This window comes from Capricornis sumatraensis, chromosome 6, assembly GCF_032405125.1.
Source record: "Capricornis sumatraensis isolate serow.1 chromosome 6, serow.2, whole genome shotgun sequence".
NCBI lineage: Eukaryota > Metazoa > Chordata > Mammalia > Artiodactyla > Bovidae > Capricornis > Capricornis sumatraensis.
The window spans coordinates 112,247,906-112,268,345 of NC_091074.1; the positions used below are offsets into that span (position 1 = coordinate 112,247,906).

The window sequence follows — 20,440 nt, forward strand, 5'->3', positions numbered from 1 at the left end:
AGGGTCCCAGAGGGGAAGGGAAGAGACAAGGAGGAGGGGAAAGTTCGCGTTGGTGGGACCTCAGGTTTGAGAAACAGATAAAGCCTCAGAGCAGATGTTCCATGAAGTCCCTGGGAAGGCTGGACATGACACATTGGAATCCTACCTTCCAGTGACCAGAGCATGCCACCAGGTCACTGGATGTAAAGGGACCTCTGGCACAGACAGTGAGAATCTCAGTGACCACAGATGGAAGCAGACGGACAAAGAAATCTGCCCCAGATATTCTGCCTAAGACCCCAGGACCTTTGCACAACCAGAACCAGGATGGGGGATGTAAAGGAGCCTTGTGCATACGTGCTTGCCAAGTTGTTTCAGCCGTGTCTGACTCTATTCAGCAGCCTGTAGCCCACCAGGCTCCTCTTTCCATTGGACTCTCCAGGCAGGAGCATTGGAGGAGGGTTGCCATGCCCTCCTCCAGGGGGTATTCCCAACCCAGGGATCGAACCCACGTCACTTATGTCTCCTACATGGGCGGGTGGGTTCTTTACCACTAGCGCCACGTAAAGGAGCCTCAGTAATGACCAACACTGAGTTTCCTGCCAGCATGGTGACACACAGACTCAGCGGTGGAATTTGCTTTATCCAGAGAAAATTTTTAAAAAGCCACATTTCTTGTGCCCTGTGTTGTGGACTGAGATTTAGCCTTTGTGCATGTTGAATAGATGAGTAAGACAATGAAAGAAGAATGAAGGGCCCCTGTCTCCCGTCCAGCTAACACAGTCAGTCTATCTAGAGACCTTCATCTAAATCTCCCCACAGATGGGGTTTCCAACGAGGGTGGGCCATGGAAGGACATATTTTGAGGCTGAAGGAATCTCTTGACCACCCAGATATGGATGAAACAAGCTACAGCTGGGTCCGGGGACTAACACACCTTCTCTGTTTTTTCCCGTTGTGAGTCTCTGGGGAAACACACTGCCTAAGGAAACCTAGTTACCGCCTCTCTTCTCTCTGTCCTGTAGGATTAGATGCTGATGGGGAGACCAGGGCATTGGCTATCTCAGCAGCATCCTTACCCACACCTGCTGACGTGGGCTGGGTGGGGCTGAGTGGGATTAAGTAGGGACCAAGTGAGGAGATGGCTAGGAAAAGGTCAGAAGGCAAGTTAAGCTCTGGGAGCCTCCAGGCCAGGACTGTTGTCCATCACAGTGGTCAGGCAGCCACATGGGGCGCCTTTGAGCATAATCCCTGCTGGGAATGAATGCTCCCTTGTGTGAGGTCCTTGTCTACCCTGAAGTAGGTCACAGGGTTGAAGGATCACAGAAATCTTAGCCTCAGAAGCATGGAATCATAGAAGCTGAAAGGCAGTGCCAGGTGGGATTCCAGGATTTTAGAGCCTCAGAGTTCCGGCGCCAAAAGGCATGAGAAGTCGAATGCTTTGGGCATGAAATTTTATGGCTTAAGTTATCTAGGAACCGCGGAACCTTCCACTTGGATGACCCTTGGAGGTGTCATGTCTGATACGCTCTCCAGTGCAGTGTTCCCTTCTAGGAAGTTCCAGAAGGTAGCTGTCTTCTTCAGATAGGCAAGGTGACAGCAAGGCAGGACAGGACCTAGGAGGTTTCCCTGTGGGGTCATTTTAGGTGTTCTGGGTTGGAATGCCTCACCTAGAATATCTCATCAGTGACTGTCATAGAGTCTGAAATTGCATCATTAGCCATTCTCTCTCTGGATCTGAGAAGTCCGTTGACTTCCAAAGGTCTGTTTTACAGTAAACCATGTCTCGGGTCAGAACCACGTCTCAGGACCTCCTCTACACAGGTTCTGATGAGCAAGGCAACTCAAGATCCAGATGAGTCTCTCTCTCTGCTCCTGCCCTGGGACCCTCCCTCCGACCCAGCACCACCTCTGGGTCCTCCTTTCCTTTGCATTGACCACCCAGCTCCCGGCAGGAAACCAGCTGGCTGGGAGAGGCGATTCCAGCAGCCCTGAGGCTGGCCACCGTGTACAGTGTGGTCCCGCCTCTAATCCCACCACCTCCTGGGGGCAGGCGACAGGGGCAGCAGCCTGTAATTTGGGGGTGGGAGATGGGACGCCCAGGTCAGCTTCGACCACGGGGTCCCCAGAGGAAGGGAGTGGTCCAGGGGTTTGGAGAATCAAAGCCTTCCTCACAACTCCCTTGGTTACCGTGAAGATAAAAATATTTATGGACAGTTTTCCTCTCTCTGGGGACGGCCAGGCACAGAACAGGGCTGTTTTTCCCCTTGGTTGTGGCTGACCTCTCAGGAGGGAGGGAGCTGAGGCAAACTCAGGTTGTTTATGGGGTCTGCAGCAGCCCCCGAGACACATGCCGCACAGTTTCCCCTTTTCAAGGGGGATGTGAGTGTCTGGAAAGCTGCCCAGAGGAACAAGGGTGGGTTTCTGTCTTCTATTAGCTTAGTTCTTGGTGGGGCTGAAGGGATTTTCTTTTTCCCTGAGAGATGGGGCGAGTGTGTTATGGTGAATAACATGTTTCCTATAATTTGCCTTTTGAAAACACAAGGAAATTTGCGTATGTGGCTGAAACAGCCTGGGCAGAGAGCCTCTGGTCCTTCATTTCCCCACTGTGTCAGGCTGCTCAAACTCAATAAACACTTGTTGACTGAATGAATGGGTCATAGAAATGGCAAGCCAACGCTGGAAGGAAGGCCCCTTGGAGATTCTCTGGGCCAAACTGCTCAGGTTTCAGGCAGGGAAACTGAGGCCCCAAGATGGGGGAAGGGATGAGGCTGCATACAATAGTAGATGTCACAGCTTACGATGACACTGATAACAATGATAATGATAACAATAAACTGTTTCTGAGTATTGGGTATTTTACAATTTACCAAACGCTTTCCCATTGGCCAGATTCCCAGCAAAATTGTGGCAGAGGAAAGAAAAAGATTAGAATTCCCTTTATCATGGACCAGAGGAAAGAAGCTTGAAGATATTGAGCAATTTGCCCATTCAACCAGAAAGGGGTGAGGTAGAGTGTGGCAAAAATTTGGGGCTGTTTTTCCATTCGGGTGTGAAATCCACCCTCAACTCAGCCTGACGTTATAATCCCAGCTCCACCATATACAAGCTGTTGAGACAGTTCCCTGTACCCATCCAAGCCTCAGTTTCCACATCTGTAAGTTGGGGCTTGCACTCTCTGCATTTACTGTACTGACTTCCCGGATTAGTGCGAGAATGGCACCAGAGAATGGATACAAAACCTCCTCGGAAACTGTCAAGCGAAAAGGAGGTCCCATTGCTGGTATTGTGATGTATCAGGGGATCCTTCCATCCATCCAAGGAAGACAGCATTCTGATTCCAGCTCTTGAGATAAAAATAGCTTTAAAGGGAGGGGGGAAGTTCCCCAGGATATCTGGGCAGGATAAAAATAACCCTTAAGAACAGCTGGCTCCTTTTCTTCACTTTGGTATTTGCCCGCAGTCTTCTGATCTCTTATTTGGTTTCCCAAGTCGACCTACCATCCCAGGCAAACAATCATCCTTGTTCTGGGGCCAGGCAGTGGCAAATATATTCCAGGCTCTGGGAGTAGAGGCTTTGGAAGCGAGAAATATGGGTCCCATCCCAGTTCTGTTTGCAACTCTCTGTGTGGTTCCAAGCAAGTCATTCTCAGAGTCCCCATTCTTCCTCCACACAGCACTGTCCAATAGAATGTGCTCTGAGAGTGGAAATATTCTAGGCCTGCACTGTCCCATGCAGTAGCCACCAGCTGCATATGGCTTTTGAACACTTGTATTCCTTCCTTCAGGTCTATTAGTATTTGTTATATTTTGTTGTTGCTGTTTCGTTGCTAAGTCATGTCTGATTCTTTTTGCAACCCTATGGACTGTAGCTCCTCTATTCATGGGATTTCCCAGGCAAGAATAATCGAGTAGATTGCTAATGCCTTCTCCAGGGAATCTTCCTGACCCAGGAATCCAAACTGCATCTCCTGCATTGGCAGGAGGGTTCTTTACCCCTGAGCCACCTGGGAAGCCCCTTTATACATTTAGGCGCACTTGTATGCATACATGTATAACGAGTACAATATTCTCTTCTTGTGTTGATCTCTTTATCATTATACAGTGTCCTTCTTTGTTGTTCAGTCTCTAAGTTGTGTCTGACTTTGTTTAAAGTCTATTTGGTCTGGTAGGAGTATTGTGACCCTCACTTTCTTGTCGTTTCCGTTTGCACCATATATCTTTTCCCATCCCTTCACTTTCAATCTGTCTGTGTCTTTTGCCCTAAAGTGAATCTCTTGTAGGCAGCATAGTGTAGATTCTTTTTTTTAAATTTAATCTGCTACTTTCTTTTTTTTTTTTTGATTGGAGCATTTGGCTGTTGAGCCCTTGAATTGTGGCTAGCGTGATGAAGAAACTTTACTTTTATTTTATATTTTAATTTTAAGGAATTTACACTTAAATAGCCACATGTGGCTAGCCCTTTAGATGGAGATGGGAAGAGCACCTGCCCCCTAGTCCTGAGGTGAGAAGGGCTGAATGCATGTATGAGGCGCCTGGCATGGGGGGTGCTCACTGCTTGTTCACTGCCCCCTTCTCCCCTGCGCCCTTTAAATATGGATTTACAAGTGTCTTCGAGCTGAGGAGTCTTGCTTTGGGGACATACAACTCCCCTTTGCAGACTGATGGAGAGGTGAGTGGAATGGTAGGGGGAAAGGGGCTTCTGTGACAGGCGGGCTGGGAGAGGAGGAAGCACGTCCAAAGCAGCGGACGAGGCCAGGGCAGAAGACAAAAATGGCTGCATCTGCCCAGTTCCATCTCCATTTTCGACTTTCGTGGGCCCAGTACTTAAAAGGAGTCTATCTTAGAAATTCCTTTTCTTGCTTAAATGTGGTTCCCACCATGGTTCCTAGGTTCGAATTTCAGTTCAATTGGTTATCAGCTGTGTGACCTTGGGAAAGTTACCAACCTCTCTGTTTCCCAGCTTTAAAATGGGTAGAATAATTCCTACCTCAGAGACTTCTGTGAGCAATCAATGAGCTAATGTATGCAAAGCTATTTGCACGTAACAAGTGCTTAAGTAATAGAAGCCACGGCCAATCTTATAGAAAGAAAACCCTTTAACTCCCACCCCAACTGGAGTCCATTGAGATGCCTGAGAAGCCAATGGTGGGGCACTTCCAGAAGACCTCTTTTTGGGTGGTCCTCAATGTGAGTAAGGGACCAAGGCGTAAGAACAAGTCCTGCTACCCTCAGACGGCAGATCATCCATCACACTGAGCTGGGAGCCATCCTGAAGCATCTAGCATTTCTGTTGACCCTGCCAAATGGCAGTTTCAGGGACCCATCCAGAGGCCAGAACTTGGCTTCTCCTTGAGGTAGGTGATACAGACAGATAGAAAGTCTTTCCTGGGATCCAGGGGACGCCTGTCTTTTTGTGATTTCCTGCCCTTGGTTTTAGGACAGTCTCCACTTTCCAAATCCAACTTCCTTCCGTCGCTGCCCCAGGCGGAAGGCATCTGCTAATGGGTCCTGGTGAAAAAACCCAGCTCACGGGCTGGCTTACTCAGGTCAAGGATGGGGTTAATCCTTGTTGAGTTGGAGGAGCTGAAACTCAAAAGCTCCAAACCTGCTCCCAGTTAAGAAGAGAGGATGTTTTTCATCAGCACGTCTTATTTTGTGGGCAAAGGAACTGAGGGGTTGTTTCACCCATCTGTTCATCTACTCCCTTGCTGGAAAATAGTTATTGAGCTCCTACTGTGTGCCAAGGAACACAGAAATAAATTCTTGTCCCCTGGTTTATAACCTGGTAGGGAGACAGCTGTACAATGGTGATTATAATGGTGTGATGTAGACTCTAATATTACGGCTGAGAACAGGATGAGGCAAGCAAGGCACTTATCTGAGGAACAAAATTTAATGCAGTACCAAAAGAATTCAATAAAAAACTCAAAAATACTATAATATTTTTTAAAAATCAAAATGAATGCAAAAAGTTATGGACAAAAGATAAAACTTTTAAATGAAGACTGAATCAAAATGACTATTTCTTTTGCCTCAAACTGCAATTTGGCTTGGCTTAGCACTGTATCCTCGGAGAAGACAATGGCACCTCACTCCAGTACTCTTGCCTGGAAAATCCCATGGACGGAGGAACCTGGTAGGCTGCAGTCCATGGGGTTGCTAAGGGTCAGACATGACTGAGCGACTTCACTTTCACTTTTAACTTTCACGCATTGGAGAAAGAAATGGCAACACACTCCAGTCTTCTTGCCTGGAGAATCCCAGGGACGGGGGAGCCTGGTGGGCTGCCGTCTATGGGGTCGTACAGAGTTGGACACGACTGAAGCGACTTAGCAGCAGCAGCAGCAGCAGCACTGTATTATGGGGGATATAAGGGGACAGAAAAAAGCAGGGGACAGAATCCAGCTGGTGATGTGCTGGGGTGAATTCATATTTCTCTGCACATCTCATCTCAACTTTGCACCCAGAAACTGGCAGATGCTAAAATTCAGGGCTTTCCCCTCCCTCTCTAGAGAGCAGGTTGTTAAGCACTTGCCAGTACACCGCTATATTCAGCCTGCACTGGGATGGGGGAGGGCCTTTAAGAAAATTTTCCTGGAAAAGGAGACACCTTCCAAATTTTGCAGGATAAGAATCTAGAAAGGAAAAGAAAGAACATCTCTCTAAAGAAGAAAGTCCATGTGCAAAGCACCAGAGAACCGGCGGGGTGGTGGTGGGGAGAATATATTTTGTGGTAGGTGTCAATTTTATTTTTATTCATTTATTTTTTTGGCAGCACTGTGTGGCATGTGGGATCCTAGTTCCCAGAGCAGGGATCAAACCTGCACCCCTGCAGCGGAAGCACGGAGCCTCAGCCACAGAATGCCCAGGGCACTCTCAAAAGCCTATTGTTTCTAGAAAACTGCAAGTAGTCAAGTGTAGTTGGCATGGGTGATGCTGCAGAAGAAGAAAGTTTCAAGGAAGCAGAGAGAGTTACAGCACCAAGTGATGCCCCAAGACTGAGCAAGATCCAAGACTGTGCTGGAGGAGAAGACAGAAGATATAGGGGAAGAGGAGGATGTTCTCTGTTTCTGCAGCGTCCAGATTACCAGCCCAAGCAGGAGACCTCAGTGCTGAGCTACTAAATGTTTCAAAACAGGGTCTCTGGGGGGAAAAGCCCTGGTATATAGCACTGACCAGTTTCAGAGGTGGAATTACTCCCACCCTGTCTCATTTCAAGCTGCCTTTGTGATGTCACTGAATGCGGAGTTAAGCAGAGATGCTCATCATCACCGAGCACATCCACTTTCCATTTACAGCAGATGTAAGTAACCCTGAGAACATAGGTGAGAGTAAAATGCACTAAGATAACTAGAAAGAGATGAGTTTTGAGCATTTATTTCTTTGTTTTTAATATAATTTGCTTTCAAAATTTTAAGTTTATACAGTTAGGTCATGTATGGATGTAAGAGTTGACCATAAAGAAAGCTGAGTGCTGAAAAATTGATGCTTTTGAACTGTGGTGTTGGAGAAGACTCTTGACAGTCCCTTGGGCTGCAAGAAGATCCAACCAGTCCATCCTAAAGGAGATCAGTCCTAGGTGTTCATTGGAAGGACTGATGTTGAAGCTGAAACTCGAATACTTTGGCCATCTGATGTGAAGAGGTGACTCATTTGAAAAGACCCTGATGCTGGGAAAGATTGGGGGCAGGAGGATAAGGGGCCGACAGAGGATGAGATGGCTGGATGGCATCACCGACTCAATGGACATGGTGGACTCTAGGAGTTGGTGATGGACAGGAAGGCCTGGCGTGCTGCAGTGCACGGAGTCGCAAAGAGTTGGACATGACTGAGTGACTGAACTGACCTGAATTTAGTTCTTAATAAGAGCTCACAATAACAGCAGCTCACAAACTTCCTGTAAGTTAAACCATCTCTTCTGGAGAGCCAGTCAGAGTAGGCATGAGCCAGCTCCAGCACGCCACTGGGAGAAGAGATTTTGCTCCTTACTCACTGCGTGTTTGTGGGGGAGGGAGTCAGTGCTTCCTGACTCCCTGGGCTTCATTCTCCCCACTTGAGAGACTGGATCAGCTTGATCGTGACGTGCTCTTTGCCCTGACTTTCTGTGTGCAGGGACACAGATGCATGCCTCTGGGTGGTTTCCTGGGATGAAGCAGCAGTCCCTGGGTCACCAGAGAGTCAAAAGCAATCAAGATTCTTAGGAGAGGAGAAAGAACAGCCTGTGGCCCCAATGCCTTATGTCTTCATCACTTCAAGAATTACTGTTTTATTCTGAAGCATTGGCAACGATCTGAGTATATTGCAAAAATAATAATAGTAATAAATACAACTTATATTTGCTATATTTTTTACCATGTGCCAGACACTGTTTTAAGTGCTCTCTGTATATTAACTCATTGAGTCCTCATTATAGGCACAAGGTTGGTAATATTATTACACAAATTTAAAAGATGAGGATGTTCAATAAAAATAAATAAATAGGTAAATAAGGAGTTTGGGATTAACAGATACACACTACTATATGTAAAATAAACAACAAGGTCATACTCTACAGCACAGGGAAATATGTTCAGTATGTTTTAATAACCTATAAAGAAAAAGAGTCTGAAAAAGAATATATATACATATTATAGAGTTGCATATATTCTTTTTTTTTGCCAAGAAGCCAACACTTTATTTGGGCTGAAGCACTTTGCTATACACGGGAAACTAACACAACATTGTAAATCAACTATGCTTCAATAAAAGATGAGGCGAATATTGTTATTAATATCCCAATTCAAAAGATGGAGGAATGTACAAAAGAGGTTACCAGGAGGCTAAATGGTGTGTCTGAGACCACACAGCCAGGGATTTGAATTGAGATATGCTATTAACCATTACTGACATGTCCATCAATGGCAGTGAGGGAAAAGGAGCATGCTTTGCAACTCAGCACAGCTGGCAAAGACCCCATTAGTTTGGGAGCAACATCCAGCCAGGACCAACAGAATATGACCAGATCGCTCACCTCACAGTGACTGACGAAGTCGGAAGGAAGGGTCACCGTGGCGACATGTGTTAATCACTCCAAGTTCACAGATGAGGAAACAGGCTCAGAGGGGTAAAGAGAGCTTCTGAGATCCCACAGCGCTGGCACAGAGGGGAGCTGTGATATAAGCCCAAGGGGGTCAACTTGGCCACACCCAACAGCCAGCCTCAGGCGCTGGGCAGGCATGGGGTTCATATAAAATTACAGCCATTCCCAGATGGCGAGATAGGTGAGACCCCAGAGAAGAATCTGGCTGGAAAACTGCAGTTAATATGGGGGAAATACCCCTCAATGAGTAAATCACCCAGCCCCAAGGGAGATGAATGGTAATCACCCATCCCTGATTATCAGCAGGCCCTTTCTCACCCTGTCAACCTGTGCACAGGTATTTGTGCCTAGGTTCCTGTACTAATGACAACAGTTAGACATGGTTCAGTTCAGTTCAGTCCATCAATCGTGTCCAACTCTTCGCAACCCCCTGGACTGCAGCACACCTGTCCATCACCAACTTCCAGAGCTTACTCAAACTCATGTCCATCGAGTCGGTGATGCCATCCAACCATCTCACCCTCTGTCATTCCCTTCTCCTCCTGCCATCAATCTTTCCCAGCATCAGGGTCTTTTCCAATGAGTCAGTTCTTCCCATCAGGTGGCCAAAGTATTGGGTTCAAGGGCTGATAAAGGCTCAGAGGAGGGGTCAAAGTGACACTGTTTACACGCCTATAGTTCTTTGCAGGAAAACAGTGCAATCAAGGGACTAACCGAAGGTGAGAATATTCTTCACAGCCAAAGACTCTCTCACAACAACGGCTCTGGTGAGGCCAGGCTTGAGCCCCCAGCTGTCCTCCCTCTGAAGGGCCAGACCAGGGTGCACTTCTTCTCTAGGATCAGTGACAACTACCTTGTGCATGGAACACCTCCAATCCAGAGAACCCCAAGATGGAGTTTCAATTAGGGCTTCTTATCCCTAGCTTGTCATGTAGGCATGTTTTTGCCAACAAACCAGCCTCAATGGCAGAGGCTTTGAGGGTCGCACCAAGACCAGGTACAAATCATCAATCAGCAACACTGAACTGTTAGATGCCTCTGACTCATGGGGCCAAAGCAATGCTATTAATCAGTCTGGTCAACAGTATGACCAGTGGTCAGCATCCTACAATCACAGGTCATTAAACAAAGACGAGAGGTACATATTTAACAAACCATTCAGATAAGCTGAAAGGATGGGCCATGCTTAAAAAGGGTTCCACTCAGGAGAACAAAACTTTACTACCCCAGAGGAGGTGCATGAGAAAAATTAAGGAGTTATCAGTAGTCATCAGTTTAGTGTGACTGTTGTGGTATGGTTACAAAAAAGCTAACAAGCATTTGGGTCATATTAACAGAAGCACAGAATATATATCAGGGGAGGTGATAGTCCTGCTCAACCCTGTGCTAGGCAGATGCCACCCAAACCTTTGAGCTTTGCTGTGCTCACTCGGCAGCAGTAGGAGGAGATGATGTTGGAAGGTAGGACAAGGCTTCCAGATAAGTAGTGGTTAGAGGAAATGAGACTGCTGGGCCTGAGGAAAGGATGCCTTGGTGTGGGGGTGGGGGTGGGGGTTGTTCCTTTCAGAGTGATTTCAGGGACTGAGTCAGGCTTTAGCTGATTTTGGAGCTGCTGTTCTCAGTGGTCATTGTAAAGGGACTCTGGCCTGATCATACTTGGAGATGCATCTGAAGAGCTCTTTGCTGGTTCTTGGGTGGAGAAGCAGAGTGGGGTGTGTGTGTGTGTGTGTGTGTGTGTGTGTGTGTGTGTGTGTGTGTGAGTGTGCTTCCTCTGTCTTGACTTTATGACAAGGAGAAGCATCCAAAGGCACTTGCACTGGCCAACTTTTCCTGGAACTACCCACAAGCAGGAATGTATCACATCCCATGGCAAGGGGCGATGAGGCGGCCAAGATCCTGGAGTACGGATTTCGGCTGGTGGAGGAGGGGTGACTACTCCCTAACACAGCTGTTTCTTCAGTGTCTTTGACAGCAGGTCTGCCACTTAGGAGTTTGCTAAAAAGTTGTGGAACTGTGGACTGGATGCATTTTCAACTTTTTGAAACTCACCTGGGTGTCCCCTCCCCAGGCTCTGACTGATCACTCTTTGGGCTAGGAAGATACCGCCCCCAAACCTCAACACACACACAGATCCTGGTGTTATAGTGAGCCTTTGGGACCTCAGCTCTAGCCCCATTTCTGTACCTCACTGCTGGTGAACTTGGGCAAGACCCTGCCCTTTTGGGATTTGGTTCTTCATCTCTAAACGAGAGATGCAGCCATCTGTGCTGTTTTATGGGGATTGTTATGGGGAAACTTGAGATACTGGCAATGAAGCTGTTCTTGGCTATCTGGGAGAGGGACTATTATTGTCGTTGCCATCATTGTAATCCCCTGATCTGTGTGGTATGGACCAAAGCTCCTATTCCCCTGCTACATCAGCTAGAAGGCTTTCAGCTAGTAGCAAGAGAAAACCCTCCCTAAAGCTGTTTTGAAATGAGGGCACTACTGCTTTGAGAAAAGGCAGTCCAGTCGTGTGTGCCTGATTCATCATCTCAGTCATGTCGTGAAGGACTTGGTTCCTTTCTGCCTTTCCTCTCTGTCATCCTCAGTCTGTGGGCCACGGACCTAGGACTTATCACCTCATTGTGGCAAGATGGCTGCAACCTCTCCAAGTAACATATCCTCACTCAACAATGTTCAAAGTGAAGAAAGGGGTATGTCGCTGGTCCATGTCTATTTATAAAAGCGAGCATTTATAAAAGCTAGGGACATTTCTCAGAACTCCTCTCACATCTCAGTGGCTGGTTTGTGGCTTATGTCTACACCCAGGCCACTCACTTGCCAAGAGAAGGGGACCACCATGGTGGTCTTAGTCTCAGCAGAAGTCAACCCTTATGGCTTGAGAGGGACACGTCTCCACTGAAGAATGAGGCTTCTTAGAAGAGGGCAGGGCGAAGATGGAATTCTGTTAGCAGAAATGAACCAACGGGGTCTGCTCCATCTTGAGAACGGCCTAGGATAATGGTCCACCAGCCCCCAGCTCTGCCTTGCTCTTTCCCTTACTCCCTCCTCCCCTCAACTTTCTCTCCCTCCCTTCCTTCCTTGTTCACCCAAGGTCCAACTGAGGGCTACCACTGCGAGTGTCCTGGGGAGTCTGTGAAGACAGGCGCAGCCATGTCGTCAGGAGGTCCAGTTGAGTAGGTCCATCAGATAAATATACACCCTGATGTGAAAGAGTGGGAGGGGGGCAGGGTGGGGTACAGCGGTGGGAAATCTGAGGGCAGATCCCGTGAAGAAGGACACTCCAGCAGAAGTGAACCAGAGGTGAAGGCCTGAGAAGTCTCGGAGCTCATCCACTGCTTGGTCCCCACTCTTGGTGGCAGATGTGGCCCAGAACTCCTGATCCCTGTGCTGAACAGCCAATGGTTCCAGACAGATGACCAGAGAGAGTCCGGAGAACTTAATCTGCCACAACTGCCACATCTGGAAAATGGGTCTAATTCTTCCACTGCTGGCTGAAGGGATTGAAGGATGAGGAGACAGGTTTGACGGTTAGACATCAACATGGGAGGCCTGGCTTCTCACTCCAGCCCCACCATTGACTCTGCGTGACCTTGAGCATCATACACTCTGAGCCTCAGTTTCCCCACCTGTAATATGAGGAAATTGGGTTCAGAGGCACTAGAGGCTCTTTCAGGGATGAATTTCTTTTGGGGAAGGTCTCAACACTTGAGTCAATATCAACCCTCTGAAAAACAATCTTTGGATGTCTCCCAACTGTCTGCCACTTGGCCCAGCCCTGAGGAAATAAAACCAGACTGGGGAGTGGGGAAAAGGCCCCGGGGAGATGGTCTGGGATGCCCAGACAATGTGATCACGTGCCCAGAGGATATGCTCTCTCCTGGAGAGTGGCCCAGGAACTTCTCTGGCTTCATAGCTCATTCCTCTTGGTGGAATGATTGTTTCTGGGGTCTTGGCAGCCAATGGGCCAGAGTGACGTGGTCCCCCAGGCAGGCAGAACCCAAGCCTTGGGAGACAGGCAGCCAGTGATGAGAGCCGGTGCTAACTCCAGCCTCCTCCCCTGGGAAGCAGAACTAGACTGGCATTGTCTGGAGTGGGTAGAGGGAAGGGACCCTCTTGGAGACTGCCTCATTCTCCAGCTTGGAGTTCAAGTTCAGTTTACTTTACTGAAATGCTTTGTCCTGGGTGCTGAGCATACAGCCAGGAGCAGAACAGAGGAAGACTGGTGTACCTGCAGCCCCTGAAATCGGGCCCTGCTGCGTGGCAGGTGCCTAACGAATACATGGGAGGATCCTGCTATAGAGAGGGAGCGGGTGGGAAGGAGCTGCCTAGGCCTAGTCTGGCAGACTTGACTCTCATGTATGCATATCTGCCTTCCTTCCCCCCTCTCTCATTCCCTCCCTCTCTCCCTTCCTCCTTCCTTTCCTCCTGCGGCAGCTGCTCACAGCAGGGACCCCAGCTTGTATTCGCCTGTGACCAGTGCCCAGCTCAGGACCTGATGCACTTGGAGGAAGCATCCTCCTCTCTCCCTCTCATTCTTCCTGCCTCCCTCCCTTCCTTCCCCCTCCTTCCCTCCCTCTTCTTCCCTTTTCCCCTCCCATCCTTCCTTTTTTCCTTTCTTCCCCCCTCCCTTCCTCCTTTCCTCCCTCCCTCCTTTTCTTCCTTCCATCATTTCACTCAACATCTACGGAGTACTTCACATGTGCCAGGCACCGTGCTTCATGCTAGTGTTAGAAACTCAGCATGGCAGCTGCTTAAGGCAGGGACCACAGCGTGTATTCACTACGACCCAGCTCAGGATCTGATGCACGGCAGCGTCTCCCGATTGGCTGAGCGACCAGGGGATGAATGACTCTATCATGAGACATGCACTGTCTGTACAAGTTCTCTGGGACGTGCAGAGTGAGCCAGACACGAAAGAAAGGCTCATCACGGTATGCCCAGCAGAGCCGGGCATTGGAAGATTGGGGGCTAATACGTGGCATCCAAGTTCTCCTCCCAGCTCTGTGGCACCAGTGAAATCAGTATGAGTTGAGGCAGGACTTCCTGACCTGTGCTGTCTGTCTGTCTGTCTCCTTGCTCACCTCCTCCAGCAAACTCTGGAGACAGGAAGCACCCCTGGTACATGATGGGTCCTCTGAAAAGGCCTAGTGGATGAATCGGTGGAGGTTGATAGCAGGGTGGTGTGCAACCCTCTTTCTGCAGGTAGACTTCATATAGCAATTTAGCCAAACACTTATTGAGCCCTGACTAAGTGTCCGTCATTGAGCTACTGAGATCAACAGTTTCTCTCAAGATCAACAGTTTCTGTCAGAGCAATGGGTCCACGGCTGCTCTGCTTGGGCAGGAAGTAAACCATGTGCCTCAAAGTGTTCTCACCAGGCTGGGAATTCCTAGCCTTCTGCCTCGTCCCTCATCTCCTTGGGCCTGCAGGGAGCGTCCGCTCAGTTCCCAGGCTGATCGCCTTCTGCCCCACAGAGACGGCCCCCTTTTGGCTGGCCTGTGAGTGCTTCACCCCTTTCACAGGGTGGGTGATGGCTCAGTGTCTATGGACCCAACTTTCATCAAGACTGTTTGTGCCCAGTCCCTGGCATTGTGCCAGGAGCCTACTTGGCAGAAAGACCAGGTGTGAAGGAGCAGCTGAGGCAGGAAATGAGGTCCTCTCTGTAGAGGTCTAATCGGTGTCCGTGCCTCCTCCTTGCAACTGGCCATGAGCTCATGGAAGGCCATGAGCCTCACTTCCCTTCCAGCCCCGGAGAACACAGGGGCCTCAATAATTATTTACTCCACTGGACTGATTGGTGAGCAACGATCTCCCTCTCTCAAGTTCAAGGGGCCACGATGAGGATCACGTTCAATGTACCCACTTTACAGATGAGGATAGTGAAGCTCAAAGGGGATGCCATCAATCTTTATGGGCTTCGGGGGAGGATTCCCATGGGTCTTTGGGGCTTCCCTCAAGGAAGCAAGGCTCCCTAGGGCTCACCATGTCACACTCAGATTTGGGAATAAAATTTGGAAAAACCTTGGAACTGAGCCACTGACCTGCTGTCTGACCTTGGAGGAAATACATGCTCTTGCCTGGAAATGTCCTTCTGGCCGGTAAGTTGCACATCATCACCCACATGGTGCCATGGGGAAAACTGGGTGGTTTCTCCTCTTGGGCTCCCCTCAGTCCTTCTACAAAAGTCTGCCTGAAATCTGCTCCCACCCCCTTGGCCCTTTTGTGACTTTTCCACTTGAGTTGTCATCCCCCATGGCTGTAGGTTTATCCAACAGACACTTGGGAGCCAATGCTTACCTCCTCCAGGGAGTCTTCCTTGGCTTCTCTCTATCCCTCAGTCGGCTTGACAATTCAATTCATCTGTATCTCTCTGATGGTATCTACCACATTCTTCTTGTGTTATATTTATGTGATTGCAGGGGTTCCCTATGACATGGCAGCATCTGATGTCTCCCATACAGACTCCTTTCCCAGCCCTAAGGTGCTGACCACAATACAAATGTGTGTGTGCCCAGGAAGCAGGACCAGGTACACATTTCTTTGTCTTCACTCCATAGTGGCAGACCCTCTTCCCCCAACTTTGAACAGGGGTTAGCACATTGGAGGAGTTGTAGGAGTTAAAGAAATTCATGTAAATTATTAATGGTTTGAGCATCTATTTTATTCTAGGCTTTATGCTGGGTATGGGGTTAGATCTAAGCATGACAATACCATGTGATGTGTGCTACAGTATGGGTTGGAGGGGGTGGCTTCCCTGGTGGCTCATTGGAGACACAGGTGCAGGAGACACGGGTTCGATCCCTGATCCAGGAAGATCCCACATGCCACAGGGCGACTAAGTTCGGGGGCAACTACTGAGCCTGTGCTCTGGAGCCCCAGCTACTGAAGCCCATGTGCCCTACAGCTCGTGCTCAGCAACAAGAGATGCCATCTCACCGGAAAGCCTGCGTGCCACAGGTAGAGAGTAGCCCCGCTTGCCACAACTAGAGAAAAAGCCTGTGCGGCAAAGAAGACCGAGCACAGCAAAATAAACAAATAAAATGATTTTTTAAAATATGGGTGCAGGGCAGAGCTTTGAGCTTCACCTAAAAGGACAGAGAGTGTGTGAACATGCAGAAAGAGGGTTTGGGGGAGAGAAGAACCTGGGAAGAGACAGCATGGACAAGACTTTGAAATGGGTCAGCTTGTCCAGAGCCTGGGTCCAGGCACCAGAAAGAGGGTGCTCACCAGGCAGAATATGAAGCTGGAGAGGTTGGCAAAGATCTGCTCAGAATCCTTTAGAGGCTAACATTTGAATTATCATGCTCAGCTGCGAAGACAGGAATCAGACAACCCAGGTTCCAATCCCACCTCCATCACTGAACAGCTTAGTGATCTCAGGAAAGTTATTTCACCTTCTGAAAGTTATTCAGAATCTCCATTTTCTCATCTGAAAAACAGAGATAAGAGGCCTTTCATAAGTGGTGGCATTTAGAACAGTGCTGCACCAGGCTCAGGGCAGGCATGTGAGCTGCAAGATACTAGTGGAAAGAAAGTCCCCAAAGGAGGGGTATTTGCATACATATAGCTGATGCACTGCTGTACCACAGAAGCTTACACAACATGTAAAGCAACTATACTCCAATAAAAATTAATAAGAAAAGAAAATACTAAGGGATGCCCCAAACCCTTAGTAATGAAATTTTATATCTAAGGGGAGGGGATGCCTAAAGGGTAGCAAGAATCGGACACTACTTAGTGGCTAAAAAAAAAAAAAAAACCTCAAGGTACATAACATTTTAATGCAATATTTAAAAAATGTCATACAAACACGTCAAAAAATCCACGATGAACAGAACAGCAAAAAAATGTAAATAAAGGCCAGCTTAAAGGAGGCAGCTCAAAACACATCAAGGATGATTGGTCTAGGAGTTCTCAGTCTTCAGGAGTCCTGGACTTCTGAAAACCCGAGAACCGGTGGCCCCTTTCCCCCAGAAGAACGCACAAACAGGTACAGTTTGTGCAGATTTGGGGGGTGTTTCTGCACGCCTGGGGCTAGGCCAGGTGGAGGTTAAGAACTCAAGTTCAACGTGGCCATGCGAGGGTGGGTCCACGTGCCATCCAGCCGCCTGCGGGTACCGCAGTACCAAGCTGAGCCTCCCTCCTGGCAGCCTCGGATGCTCTGCCCCCTGCAGGAAGCCTCACACAGCCTTGCTGCTGCTTTTTCTAACTTGCTTGGCTCGCCTTACGCTCCCTCCTCCCCCCACCATCCTCCCCTCCTTCGGCTTGGGACTTTTCCTAAAGTTGCTGAAACCAGACACCTTGCTCGACCGAGCCCGCGTGCAGCCACGGTTTAAAAGGCTGCCTTCAGTGCCCCCTCCCCGCCCCCAGCGGAGACTTCAAAAGGCCCGGCGGGCGCCGCGGCCCCTGCACCTATGAACCGCCCCCCGCACCCGGAGCCCGTGCTGGAGTCCGAGGACGCAGAGCGGCTGAAGTTCGAGCGCAGGCGGACCCGGCGGGTGGCGCAGCCCAGCGCGCCCATGCCCCTCCCGGTGCCGCTGCGCTCCGAGCGCCCGCGCCCAGTTTAGGGAAGGGGACCCCGCACCCCCGCCCCCGCGCCCGCTCCAGGGGCTGCGGGGACCCATGAATACAAATGCCGTTAGGCGCCCGAGGAAGGACCGACCGTCCAGCCTCGCACCTAGGGATCCAGTAAGTGCCCCGGGGTTCCTGGAGCGCTAGGGATACGGGTGTGTGTGTGCGTAAAGATACGCGCGAGTGGGGAGGGGGTGCACGTGCGAGGAGTGTGTGCCCTCCGCGTGCAATGGGCACTAGCGGAAAGCTCTGTGCAGCTGGGGGTAGGGCGCGAGTGTGTGTGCACTTGGGCAACGTTGGGTGTGCGCGCACGTGAAGGTATGTATGAGAAGTATGCACGCGGCTGTGTACGTTGGGAGGATCTGACTAGGCTAGTGTGCATTTACGCGCATGTAAGCACTAATGTGCATGCATCTGCGTGTGTGGAGTCTGGGTGTGCGCTCGATTCCAGACACCCCAGGGTGGGTTCGTGTGAGCCCAGAAGGAGTGCGTGGCTGCGCTTGCATGTGAGTGAGTGTGTGTCTGAACTTGGAGCAAGTGTAGAAATGTGTGGGAATGTGAACAAGCCGTTGGAGGTGGAGGCGGAGGGGCTTCTAATGCCAGGGTTCGGACTGGACCTGGGAGTGTGCGAATTCGCCAGGTGCTTGTGGCGTCTTCAAGGCGTGCATTTCTGCGCTCCGGCGGTGGGGGGTGCGGGGTGGTCTGAGTGAGACCTTGGTCTACGCTGAGGTGGGGAGGTAGGTTAAACTCGCGTTTCTTACCTCGTACAGAGGAGAGATCTCCTGCTTTGCAGGCAGACACTTTATGGTCTGAGCCACCAGGGAAAATTGGGGAGAGAGAGGTGACCAGCATTTAAGAAACCCACCCACTACGTGCCCAGGAAAGTCCGTTCTCCAGGACGCTGTGAATCTGAGACGAAAATAGGGGTGTGTGTGTGTGTGTGTGTGTGTGTGTGTGTGGTGGGACACTGGTTGCTGTTTTTATGGGAGTCAGGGCTGGTCCCAGATTTATCCCTGGAACTCCTTGGGACTTCGGGTTCCTTTCAGCAGTAGTATGTCCCCTTACCTCCTCTGTCTATCTGCCCCCAACTCAGGGACTCCCAGTCTCACAAAGAGGTCCCGAATCTCCGAACTGCGAACATCCTGCTGTACAGTCTTGGCCGACCCTCTCCTTTTTGTGAATCTCAGTTTCCCCATCTTTACAAGGGGGCTGGGGGTGGGGTGTCCCCGCGGGACAGTCGTGGGCGCGCGGAGGCTGTGTCCCCGGCTGTGTCCGGCAGGGGGCAGCAGGGGGCAGCAGAGGGCGGCCCGGCGCGGGGAGGAGAGAAGGTGGAGAGCCACCGCGGGCCGAGACTTTAAATCGCCTTCATTTCCCCCAAATCCTTCCTTTTCCTCTCCTCCCCCAGGCCGGCGGGGAGGCAGCTTCTACCGCCCTCTGCGCGCCCTCGCCCGGCCTTGCTCTGTCTCCGGGGACCGCCAGCAGCCCGCCTCCAAAAGTTTGATCATCTTTTTTTTTTCTTCTTCTGCTTCTTCTTCCTTTTCGGTGGAAGCAGAAAAGAGCGAGGCAGGGGCGAGCGCGGCGCCGGGACTCCTGGGACCATGGGCCTGGCGCGGGCGCCCGCGGAGCTCCGGCCGCGCTGCCTGCTTGCTCGGGCGCCCCTGGGAGTCGGACTGCGCTGGGGGCGCGGGGGCCGCGCGCTCTGAGCCGGCCTGGCGCGGCGGGGCGGGGGGCTGGCGGCCCCATGGGGCGCGCCCACACTTGCCCCCCGGGCTCGGGAGCATGAAGTAGGGGCCCGCCATGGGAGCGGGATCGGCGCGGGGGACCCGAGGCACAGCGGCGGCGGCGGCGGCGCAAGGGGGGTGAGTACGGGCTCGGGGACGCCCCCTCCCCAGCTTCTGGCGGCTCCAGCCCCGGGGCAGGCTGGGGTTCCCCGCCGCGCGGGACGCTTCCAGCAGAACGTCAGCTTCCTGCCCCTTCCTGCGCCCCTGCAGGGCGGGCCGCCAAGGGTTAACGCGGGCAGCGCCCCCGGCCCGGAGAGGGTTGGCGAGCCGAGCGCTGCCCGCCCTGCCCCGCCTGGCGCGGCGGACGGATCGCGTTGGGGCGGGGGCCGAGCTGGGGAGGGTCGCTGCAGAGCCCGCCCCGGGGTCGAGATTGAGGGCTGGGGGTGGCGCCTGGAGCGGTGGGCGGGGGAGAGGAGGGGGCTCTTTGGATGCTTGGGGGAGGAGGGGTCTCCGTGTTCCAGTTGGGTGTCCACAGGTCCCCAGCCTGTAAGTCTCGGTTTCTGTCTGTTCTTGGGAAACCGTCTGCAGATTTCCAAGACTCCTGCTTCTGTCTCGGTGTCTGTGTGTCTTTGCACGTCCCCTGTTTCTGGAAATCGCCGCGTGTGTGTCAGTCTGTTTGGGTCTGTGTGTCTCGGCGCTTCCTTGCTTAGGGAGGGGCGGGGGGGGGGGCGGTGGGAGTGAGGGTGGTCCTGAGTTGCTGTTGCTTTCCCGTCATGTGTGTTAGAAAAAGTGAGAACCAGCATGTTAGGGCAGAAAGGGCCCGGGGAGATGACTAATTCGAACCCCTCTTGGCACAGATGTGAGCCCCCGCGGGCCCCTGAGGGCCAGGGAATCTCTGGTTCCCACCCTGCGGAGTAGGAGTTGTAAAGAGTGAGCGTGTGCAGGAGGAGTCACTGGCGTGGGTGTGTGTGGGAGTGAGCAGGCGGGGAGCAGCCCCTCCGGGCCCCACGGACTGTGCTTCATGCTCACCGCCTGCCTGGAGAAGCAGAGAACTTGCTCCCTGCCCATCCTGCCCCCAGG

General features: G+C 51.1%; 1 protein-coding gene across 1 annotated transcript in view; it reads left to right on the forward strand.

Moving 5' to 3' along the window:
- The first annotated feature begins 19,385 nt into the window (after positions 1-19,385).
- COL27A1 (collagen type XXVII alpha 1 chain) overlaps positions 19,386-20,440 on the forward strand; it is a 148,500-nt gene continuing 147,445 nt past the window's right edge. Inside the window, exon 1 of the mRNA XM_068973506.1 lies at positions 19,386-19,498. Within this exon, the coding sequence (XP_068829607.1) occupies positions 19,437-19,498 (62 nt within the window). The 5' untranslated portion in view covers positions 19,386-19,436. The remainder of the gene's footprint in view (positions 19,499-20,440) is intronic.